At 45.2% G+C, this 11,232-nt stretch overlaps 1 protein-coding gene across 2 annotated transcripts; it reads right to left on the reverse strand.

The window, feature by feature from the left end:
• Window positions 1–294: 294 nt before the first annotated feature.
• LOC116546928 (acidic leucine-rich nuclear phosphoprotein 32 family member E-like) lies at window positions 295–11,226 on the reverse strand. Of its 2 annotated transcripts, XM_032273037.1 has the most exons (5): window positions 11,120–11,226; window positions 6,907–7,056; window positions 5,376–5,498; window positions 3,603–3,768; window positions 295–703 (listed from the first exon to the last, which is right to left on the reverse strand). In XM_032273037.1, the coding sequence occupies exons 1-5, from the start codon at window positions 11,171–11,173 to the stop codon at window positions 474–476; spliced, it is 723 nt and encodes a 240-aa protein (XP_032128928.1). In that variant the 5' UTR covers window positions 11,174–11,226; the 3' UTR covers window positions 295–473. The 2 variants fall into 2 exon arrangements, with proteins under 2 accessions (XP_032128928.1, XP_032128930.1); XM_032273039.1 differs by lacking the exon at window positions 3,603–3,768 and having other exon boundaries at window positions 533–703.
• Between the last annotated feature and the right edge of the window lie 6 nt (window positions 11,227–11,232).

Consider the following 11,232-nt stretch of genomic DNA (forward strand, 5'->3'; position numbering starts at 1 on the left):
CCTGGGTTCAAATGATTCTCAGGCCTCAGCCTCCTGAGTAGTTGGGACTACAGGTGTGTGCCATCATGTCTGGCTAATTTTTGTATTTTTAGTAGATACAGGGTTTCCCTACCCATGCTGGCCAGGCTGGTCTCAAACTCCTGACCTCAAGTGATCTGCCCACCTTGGCCTCCCAAAGTGCTGGGATTACAGGTGTGAGCCACCACGCCCGGCCTAATCTGCTTTATAGATGAAGAAGCTGAGGTTCACAGACATTTGTAAAATGTTTCCACCATACCATGCCATTGAGGCTATAACGGATTTGAAAGTTACCTGGGAGGTAAAATCAATAGGTGTTTATGATTATCTGGATATAGTCTGGAATGGAGGACAATGAGAAAAAAGACAGGTGGATAGACATTTGCACACTCACAACTTAGAAACAATTCTCAGATTGCTACAAAAGATACTTTATATAGTACTTAGCCCTATGCCTAGAAATTAATTTTCAGTGCAGGTAAGTAGGGTGTATTCACCTGAATTTCTTCTTTCATTAAGTATGAGAGACCCACTTCCTCTTCTCCCTCTCCCAACTCTGAATCTGCTTCATCTTCATCTTCATCCTCATCCTCATCCTCCTCTTCCTCTTCCTCCTCCTCTTCCTCATATCCTTCAGGTGGACCAGCTTCATTTTCCTCTTCCTCTTCATCATCTTCATCTCCATCTTTAAAAAATATTTTAAAGATGAGTAAATGACTGGGAAAATGTTTCTTCCTCATGTTGATGCTTTTTATCTTTGCCCAATCACTTCAAACTCTTAAGCCAATAGGTGGAGAGTAACTCAGAGCGTTACTTTTTTTTTTTTTTTTTTTTTTTTAAGATTTCTGTTTACAACATTCCTAGTTATTCCTACAAACCATACATGAGAAATATGGTTTCAAATACTGGTATCCAATATATATATATAGATTTTCATCAAAACATTACATGCACTAAAGTCTGTTTTACTTTTGTTTTTTGTTTTTTTTTTTTTGAGACGGAGTTTCGCTCTTGCTACCCAGGCTGGAGTGCAATGGCGCGATCTCGGCTCACCGCAACCTCCACCTCCTGGGTTCAGGCAATTCTCCTGCCTCAGCCTCCTGAGTAGCTGGGATTACAGGCACGCGCCACCATGCCCAGCTAATTTTTTGTATTTTTAGTAGAGACGGGGTTTCACCATGTTGACCAGGATGGTCTTGATCTCTTGACCTCGTGATCCACCCGCCTCGGCCTCCCAAAGTGCTGGGATTACAGGCTTGAGCCACCGCGCCCGGCCCTTTACTTTTGTTTTACACTTCAAAACTTGCTTGTGAGATGCTGGAAGGGCTGCAGAGAAAAGGGGATGCTTACCTACTGTTGGTCAGAATGTAAATTAGTTCAGCCACTGTGAAAAGCAGTTTGGAAATTGCTCAAATAACTAAAAACACAACTAGCATTTGACCCAGCAATCCCATTACTGGGTGTACACCCGAAGGAAAGTAAATCATTCTACCAAAAAAACACGTGCCCTTGTATGTTCACCACAGCACTATTCACAATAGCAAAGACACAGAAGCAACCTAGGTGTTCCTCAACGGTGGACTCGATAAAGAAAATGTAGAAAATACACACCGCGGAATACAACACAGCCATAAAGAAAGAAAGAAATAGGCCGGGCGCGGTGGCTCAAGCCTGTAATCCCAGCACTTTGGGAGGCCGAGGCGGGTGGATCACGAGGTCAAGAGATCGAGACCATCCTGGTCAACATGGTGAAACCCCGTCTCTACTAAAAAAAAAAAATACAAAAAATTAGCTGGGCATGGTGGCGCGTGCCTGTAATCCCAGCGACTCAGGAGGCTGGGGCAGGAGAATTGCCTGAACCCAGGAGACAGAGGTTGCGGTGAGCCGAGATCGTGCCATTGCACTCCAGCCTGGGTAACAAGAGCGAAACTCCGTCTCAAAAAAAAAGAAAGAAAGAAAGAAAGAAATCATGTCCTTTGCAGCAACATAGATACAGCTGGGGGCCATTATCCTAAGTGAATTAATGCAGAAACAAAAAAACAAATACTGTATGTTCACACTTACAAGCAGGAGTTAAACACTGGGGACACAGAGACATAAGGTTGTGATCAGGCACTGGAAACTTCAAAAGAGGGGAGGGAGGATGGCTAAAGAACTACTTATTAGGCACCACGTTCACTATTTATGTGACAGGCTCAGTAGAAGACCAAACCTCAGCATCATACAATATACCCACAGAACAACTTTGCATATGGACCCCCTTAATCTAATATTAAAAATACACCTGCTTATCAATAATTTCATCATTTTATAACACTGTTTATCCATAAAATTTCTTTCTTCTTTTTTTTGAGACAGAGTCTCACTCTGTTGCCCGGCCTGGAGTGTAGTGGCACCATCTCAGCTCATTGCAACCTCCACCTCCAGGTCCAAGTGATTCTCCTGCCTCAGCCTCCCAAGTAGCTGGGACTACATGCACGTGCCACCACGCCCAGCTAATTTTTTGTATTTTTAGTAGAGACGGGGTTTCACCGTGTTAGCCAGGATGGTCTCAATCTCCTGACCTTGTGCTCCGCCTGTATTGGCCTCCCAAAGTGCTAGGATTACAGGTGTGAGCCACCACTCCCGGCCAATTTCTTTTTATAATAAAAAACTTTTCACTGGATAATAACAAGCAGTATCCCATTACTAACAGCTATTCTGTCATCTGATCTGTTAATCACACTTATCTAAAAATGTATACTCACAATCTAATTCTAGAATATTTTTCATCACCTCAAAAAGAAATCCCATACCTATTAGCAGTCACCCTCCCATTTTCCTCTCCGCCAGCACCAAGCAACCAATAATCTACTTTCTGTCTCTATGGATTTGCCTATTCTGAACCTTCTGCCTATTCTGAATCACAAATAGATTTGTTTGTTTGTTTGTTTTGTTTGTGAGACGAAGTCTCGCTCTGTCACCCAGGCTAGAGTGCAGTGGCACGATCTCAGCTCACTGCAACCTCCGCCTCCCGCGTTCAAGCAATTCTTCTGCCTCAGCCTCCCATGAACTTTCAATATAAATGAAGTCAAACAATATGTGGCCTTTTGTGTCTCTCTTCTTTCACTTAGCAGAACATCTTGAACGTTCATTCATGTAGCATGTATCAGTGCTTCAGTACATCAGTAGCATGTATCAGTCATATTTATGGTGGAATAATATTGCACTATATAAATCACATTTTTTAAATTCATTCATCAGTTGATAGACACTTGGGTTCTTTCTACTTTTTGGCTATTATAAGTGGTTCTTTTTTTAAAAACATACTATTTAAGAGGTTGCCACTTTTACTGGGTGTACAACTTTCTACAGATATAAAATTTCACAGAGCTTCATGTTATAATAGTCATTAAATCCCTGAAACTATAGGAAATCTAAAAGAAGAAATATCAGCTAGAGCTATGAGTTAATTTTTTCTTGTCTTACTAATATCTTGCTGTGGGTTTTTTTTCCCACACCTAAATTTCCAGGCCCAATCTAATTTGCACAGCGAGAGCAGAGGCTACAATTATGACACGCTTATGAATATTAAAAATTATTACCCTCATCATCCTCCTCTTCAGAGTCTGGTGCTTCATTATCCTCCTGATCAAATCCATCTAAGTATGTGATTTGCTGCAGCAGTTCAAAAATACTTTCTCTATAATCTTCCAGGTTTGTGATCTCGCAGTTAAACAGGTCAAGACTTTTCAAATTTTTAAGATTTTGCTGGAAAAGTAAAGTTAAAACTTACATTCAAGATTTAAAATACCATTTTATTTATTTTTTTTTTTTTGAGACGGAGTCTAGCTCTGTCACCAGGCTAGAGTTCAGTGGCGCCATCTCAGCTCACTACCACCTCCACCTCCCGGATTCAAGCGATTCTCCTGCCTCAGCCTCGCGAGTAGCTGGGATTACAGGCACATGCCACCACACCCAGCTAATTTTTATATTTTCAGCAGAGACGGGGTTTCACCACGTTGGCCAGGATGGTGTCAATCTCCTGACCTCGTGATCCGCCACCTCGGCCTCCAAAAGTGCTGGGATTACAGGCGTGGGCCACCGTACCCGGCTATGTTATTTCTTTTCTTTTTTTTTTTTTGAGACGGAGTTTCGCTCTTGTTGCCCAGGCTGGAGTGCAATGGCGCGATCTCGGCTCACCACAACCTCCGCCTCCTGGGTTCAGGCAATTCTCCTGCCTCAGCCTCCTGAGTAGCTGGGACTACAGGCACGTGCCACCATGCCCAGCTAATTTTTTGTAGTTTTTTAGTAGAGACGGGGTTTCACCATGTTGACCAGGATGGTCTTGATCTCTTGACCTCGTGATCCACCTGCCTCGGCCTCCCAAAGTGCTGGGATTACAGGCTTGAGTTACCGCGCCCGGCCTCTTTTCAATTCATGATCCAGAAAATATATATTTGAAATTAAGAATGATTTTTGTATTTTTTAGAGTTTTATAATTAAGGGCTATTATTATCAATCACAACCAGCTCACTTGGCTAATTTTTTTTTATTTTTTATTTCTGTAGAGACAGGGTCTCACTATGAGACAGGGTCTCAAGCTGCTGGACTCAAGCGATCCTCCGACCTCTGCCTCCCAAAGTGCTGGGATTACAGTAATAAACCACTGTACCCGGCCTCCAATCTTTTTTCAAAATCAGAGCAATAAGTGTCATTTTTGCTTTTCCTTCCCTCATACCAAGAAAGAAGGGGGTAAATAATAAAATAACTCAAAAAATAATCAAGAAGGAAGGCAAAGGAATAAGAGGTAAAAAAAAAAAAAAAATACTGGAAAAGTTTTTTTTTTTTTTTTTGAGACGGAGTTTCGCTCTTGTTACCCAGGCTGGAGTGCAATGGCGCGATCTCGGCTCACCGCAACCTCCGCCTCCTGGGTTCAAGCAATTCTCCTGCCTCAGCCTCCCGAGTAGCTGGGACTACAGGCGTGTGCCACCATGCCCAGCTAATTTTTGTATTTTTAGTAGAGACGGGGTTTCACCATATTGACCAGGATGGTCTCGATCTCTTGACCTCGTGATCCACCCGCCTCGGCCTCCCAAAGTGCTGGGATTACAAGCGTGAGCCACCGCGCCCGGCAATACTGGAAATTTTTAAACCAGATAGTCAACTCCTTAAAGTTGACGGTTAAATTTTTCATTGATTTAAAAATTCATCTGCATATTTTGCTCTAAAGGAAAAGAAAGCAGTAACTGCCTAGATCATAACATACAAAAAATTCAGAAGTTTCAAGAGTTAAATAGAAATTAGTTAAGACACAAACAAATCTCAGAAAATTTAACCAGAAAAAGCAAGTCCAGAGACAAAACCGTTCCACTTACCAGAGCTTCTACTGTACTGAGATCTTTTATTTTGTTTCCACTCAGATTGAGGTAGGTAAGATTTGGACATTTCTCTGCCAGGACTTCCAAGCCTCCAGAAATTATATTGTCACTAAGCTCTAACTATATATTAAACACAGGAAGAAAACAAAGAATAGTTAACGTAGCATATCAGAGTTTTTTTTTTTTTGGAGGCAGAGTCTCGCTCTGTCGCCCAGGCTGGAGTGCAGTGTGCAGTCTCCACCCACTGCAACCTCCATCTCCTGGGTTCAAGCAGTTCTCCTGCCTCAGCCTCCCAAGTAGCTGGAATTACAGCTCCCACCACCAGGCCCAGCTAATTTTTGTATTTTTAGTAGAGACAGGATTTCACCAAGTTGGCCAGGCTAGTCTTGAACTCCTGACCTCAAGTGATCCACCTGCCTCAGCCTCCCAAAGTGCTGGGATTACAGGCGTGAGCCACCGTGCCTGGCATATCAAAGATTTTTAAAGTATATCGATTTAAAGCAAAAAAAAAAAAAAAAAAGTCATTCTCTCTGGCTTCAAGAAATGATCACTACAGATAGATCATTAATTTCCAAACTTCTATCTATATCTGCCAAATAATGTATTAGAACATCTACATAATGGGCTCCTAACCCAGCCTGGATTCTAGTTGTACTACATTTGGATTTCATAATGTGAAAAAAATATTTGATTAAATTCAAATTCGTGTTATAAGGCAATTCCACCATTAGATTTAAATTTCTAGGCTGGGCAGAGTGGGTCACACCTGTAATCCCAGCACTGTGGCAGGCCAAGGCAAGAGAATCACTTGAGCCAAGGAGTTCAAGACCAGCCTGGACAGCATGGTGAAGCCTTGTTACTACAAAAAACACAAAAATTAGCCACATGTGGTGGCACATGCCTGTAGTCTCAGCTACTGGGGAGGCTGAGGTGGGAGGATGCTTGAGCCTAGGAGGCAGTGGTTCCAGTGAGCTGAGATCACACCACAGCACTCCAGCCTGGGCAGCAGAGTAAGACCCTGTCTCAAAAATAAATGAATAAATAAGGCCGGGCACAGTGGCTCACATCTGTAATCCCAGCACTTTGGGATGCCAAGGTAGGAGGATCACAAGGTCAGGAGTTCAAAACCAGCCTGGCCAACATGGTGAAACCCCATCTCTACTAAAAATACAAAAATTAGTCAGGTTTGGTGGCAGGCACCTGTAATCCCAGCTACCTGGGAGGCTGAGACAGAAGAATTGCTTGAACTTGGGAAATGGAGGTTGCAGTGAGTCAAGATCACACCACTGCACATCAGCCTGGGTGACAGAGTGAGACTCCATCTTGAATAAATAAAGGAATGAATGAATGAATGAATGAATAAAAGCAATATTAGAGTTGATACCCAAAGTCCTATATAATGTTTTCTTATCTCTAGAAACTTAAAAACTTCTAATTAGCAAGGAGAATGGTCATTCAGTTTGGCCAAACACTAGACATAATAGCCATGGCTTTGACATCATGATGCTTCATGTAAACGCCAACTTACTTTTCGAAGTTTATTTAAGCTGGGAAGCCGGGCCAGTGAACTTAGTTCCACATTAGCCATACTCAGAAATTCTAGTTCTTTAAAAGTATCATTCAGGCCTTCAATTTCCCCATTGACACACAGGCAATTATCAAGGACTAACTCTGTCACCTGTAAGAGGGAACACATTAATTAATGAGTCTTTTGTTTGTAATCTTTTTAGCTATAGACTTAGGTCTTAACACTCTGGAAACCACCAATCTCCAGTTTGATTGCCCATTAGTTAAAACAAGACAAAACACAACAAAACCCCATCAATCCCCTTACACAGAGCCTTTTCATTTCCCCCCAAAACTAATATACAATCTTAAGTCATCACTATAAGTAATCTTTTAAATTTCTTTTTTTGTATGTTTTCTTTTGAGATGGAGTCTCGCACCATCACCCAGGCTGTAGTGCAATGGAGCGATTTTGGCTCACTAAAAACACCGTCTACTGGGTTCAAGCAATTCTCTGCCTCAGCCTCCCAAGTAGCTGGGACTACAAGCGCGTGCCACCATGCCCTGCTAATTTTTTTTGTATTTTTAGTAGAGATGGGGTTTCACCATGTTGGCCAGGATGGTCTTGATCTTCTGATCTCGTGATCCACCTGCCTCGGCCTCCCAAAGTGCTGGGATTACAGGCATCAGCCACCGCACCCAGCCATCTTTTAAATTTAAACTTGGATTAAAGTTCAATACCTGCTTCAAATCACTGATGCATAAGAAACAAACTTTGAAGAAGTTCTCATGTGAAACCTGTTCTGACCCTGATGAAGAGGACCCTCAACATCAGGGAATATGTTTATGCAAGGAGGGGACACCGGAGCTACCAGGAAAAGATTTAAGTGAGTTGCCCTAAAACCTACAAAGAGGGCAGGGTGCGATGGCTCACACCTGTAATCCCAGCACTTTATGAGGCAGAGGCAGGTAGATCACTTGAGGTTCAAGACAAGCCTGGCCAACATAGCGAAACCCTGTCTCTACTAAAAATACAAAAATCACAGCACTTTGGGAGGCCCAGGCGGGTGGATCATGAGGTCAAGAGATCGAGACCATCCTGGTCAACATGGTGAAACCCCGTCTCTACTAAAAATAAAAAACATTAGCTGGGCATGGTGGCGCGTGCCTGTAATCCCAGCTACTCAGGAGGCTGAGGCAGGAGAATTGCCTGAACCCAGGATGCAGAGGTTGCGGTGAGTCGAGATTGTGCCACTGCACTGCAGCCTGGGTAACAAGAGCGAAACTCCGTCTCAAAAAATAAAAATAAAAATAAAAATAAAAATAAGGCCGGGCGCAGTGGCTCAAGCCTGTAATCCCAGCACTTTGGGAGGCCGAGGCGGGTGGATCACGAGGTCAAGAGATCGAGACCATCCTGGTCAACATGGTGAAACCCCGTCTCTACTAAAAATACAAAAAATTAGCTGGGCATGGTGGTGCGTGCCTGTAATCCCAGCTACTCAGGAGGCTGAGGCAGGAGAATTGCCTGAACCCAGGAGGCGGAGGTTGCGGTGAGCCGAGATCGCGCCATTGCACTCTAGCCTGGGTAACATGAGTGAAACTCCATCTCAAAAAAAATAAATAAATAAAAATAAAAATAAAAAAATCAGCTGGGCATGATGGCAGGCACCTGTAATCCCAGCTATTCAGGAGGCTGAGGCAGGAGAATCGCTTGAACCTGGGCAGCAGAGGTTGCAGTGAGCCGAGGTCAAGCCACTGCACTCCAGTTTTGGCTACAGATCAAGACTCTGTCTCACCAAAAAAAAAAAAAAAAAAAAGAAGAAGAAGAAACTGTTTAATCACTTTTTTAGTTTAAATCCCCTTCTCTTTGGTTGATAAATGCCATCATAACTCAAAAAAAAAAAACCTCCTTACCTTTCATGAAGAAATGTTAGAAATCTCCTCTGGGAACAGCCCAGAGGGTGTCATTTGTTCTCACATCCAGGCCAAACAGTATCACCCAGAACAATACATTCTTAACAAAATGTTACTTCTCCCTACCACTCTGGTATAATAGCATTTCTGTGCACTTTTCCCCATTCCTGAGGAAGTGGGGCTGAATTCCCTATTAGGTAAGAATTGTAGTAACAAACTTCCTGGTGTAGGCCTGAATGGACTTAATCTTTAACGAAAAGGCTGAAGATTCGTAGTTCTTTATACCCAAGGCGAAAACTTGTTTGAGGTATCTGAGGGCTAAAATTTAGCAACAAGGAATGCCACCTTCTCTATTTGAATATGACTCTGACAAAATTATTTCTGTGGTCAGACAGAGCATCTTGAGCTCCGTTTTGGAAAGGAGGAAACTATGGTCCAGAGGTCAAGAATGACTTGCCTGGGCTTATAGTTGGTTTGCGGCAGGGCTGTGTACTGGTTCAGTCTTCTGACTCCACTCCCTGCTTAGCTGAGGGGTGGGGGCTACTACATTTGGTGTCAGAAAACCAGTTCCTCCACTTGTGTAAATCATTTCACCACCCTGAGACTCCATCTGCTAATTTGGATTCTACAACACAATCCACCTTACAAGTAAGGAGGAAAGTCAATAACAAACGGGAAAAGTGCTTTGTAAACTGTCTACACAAATGTAAGAGACCGTTATTACAACAGAGCGGAAGCAGCTGAAGAAAGGCAACGTCCTGAACACCCCAAAACTGGCAAAGAAAATACTACAATCACTAAGGGAAAGAATCCTGGCAGGGTGGGGTGGCCAATTTTCCAACCCAAGCCACCAAAAAGTATTCAAACGTGTGCTTCTGAGAGACAGCTTTTAAAGTTTAAGTTTGTTCTTTTCCTGAAGCCTCTAACAATAAGCTCTAGAAACAAGTTCTCTCCGGGATGACCCTGATAGTAAGCAACTGTATCCCCTCCCTGGCACCTGCCAATTTCAGGAAAACAGGGACCTAAAAATAAAAAAAATTTAAAAGTCTGAGTTCCCACTCCGCACGTGAAAGCTCAGACCTTGCTCATTTTCTCTGCGGGTCTGCACAGACACCACCCCAGTTATATCCTATCGATCTGTCGGTCCAGCCCTAGACAACTCCCCCATATTCCAATTCTAGAGCTTATTTCAGCAAGACTGCTGTTTCCTCCGCGAGCCTCCCCGCTGGCCACCCGCCCCGCTCTCGCGACCTGCCGCTCCGGCTGACGGGAAACCCCACACGGGGCGGAGACTCCCCAAGGGAAAAGGGGTCGCCTCCCAGCTCGCACTGCCCTCCCGCGCTCGCCCCGGGTAGGTGAGGCCCAGGAGGCAACCGCGAAAACGAGGCGGAAACACCTCCCGCCGGACCCCAGAAAAGTTGACCGCGACCCCGCCTCGCGTGGCCCCTCCCAACCCCGTCTCTTTAACTAAGGCGACAGCAGTGAGAGCGCATCATTCCGTTTCGCCGAACCCATCTTTAAAGCACGAAACTACCACGTCCCTTTACGCTGAGTTTTGTGAAACCGTCTCCAGGGATCAAATTCAGAGTTGCGGCCACACGACGTGCCAAATATCGTTGCATGGCGGGGGAAGAAGCGGATTACACCTCCCGTCCCCTCCCCACCTCCGGTCACTGCGACGAGTCCCGAAACTCGCCCGCGGTCGGAGAACCTGCCGCTGACCCAGATTCCGCCGGGCGGAGGGCGGCGGACGGCGCGCGCGGCTTCCCCAAGGAGTGGGCGCCGCCGGAGCAGACCGCGCGCGGACCCCGCCAGCGACCCCAGCCCGCGACCGGCGCGGCATCGGACGCCCAGGGCCTCGAGGCCGGGGGAGCCCACCCCCAAAAAAGATGAGTTGGCCGCACTGCAGAAAAGTTGGACTAACTTCTCAGGCGCCGATGGCTGCGGCAGGGGCCGAGTGGGACCGGGGGTGCGCCCACGCCGCCGGCCCCGGGAGGAGGAACGCCGGGAGCCAAGCGGCGGAGCGCCCCCACCGGCCCGCTTCCCGCCCCCACGAGGCCCGGACGCCGACTCGATGAAAGCCAAATGGAGCTAAGCCCCCATGCACACACAAAAACGCCCCTAGAAACTTGAACCCTTCGCCATTTTAAGTAGAAGATTTTAATGATTTAAAACTTAAAATTAAACATGTCCCCAACCCTAGCCCCTGGGGGTGGGGGCTAACTTATTCCTCCAACCCCGCACATCCACCGGGACCACCAGAAACCCGATCCTCAGAACACAGGACTGATGGGGAAGGGGTGGGGGCTGAGTCATCTCACCTCCTCCGGGGCTCTGTTCCTTAACTCCAGGTTAATCTTCTTCTTCATCTCCATGTCCTCCTCTTGCTCTTCAGCTACTACTCTCCTTCCTTTCCCTTTTCTGCCTTTCCCAC

Source organism: Sapajus apella, unplaced genomic scaffold (genome assembly GCF_009761245.1).
Source record: "Sapajus apella isolate SASKATOON/1434 unplaced genomic scaffold, GSC_monkey_1.0 scaffold1701, whole genome shotgun sequence".
NCBI lineage: Eukaryota > Metazoa > Chordata > Mammalia > Primates > Cebidae > Sapajus > Sapajus apella.

Excerpts from the sequence above, each read along its gene's own strand:
- LOC116546928 (XM_032273037.1), bottom strand. The coding sequence starts at position 11,173 with ATGGAGATGAAGAAGAAGATTAACCTGGAGTTAAGGAACAGAGCCCCG. Across the intron at positions 5,499-6,906 it reads GCTTAAATAAACTTCGAAAA|TTAGAGCTTAGTGACAATAT; the intron begins GTAAGTTGGCGT and ends TTTAATATATAG. Across the intron at positions 704-3,602 it reads TGAAGAGGAGGATGATGAGG|ATGGAGATGAAGATGATGAA; the intron begins GTAATAATTTTT and ends TATTTTTTAAAG.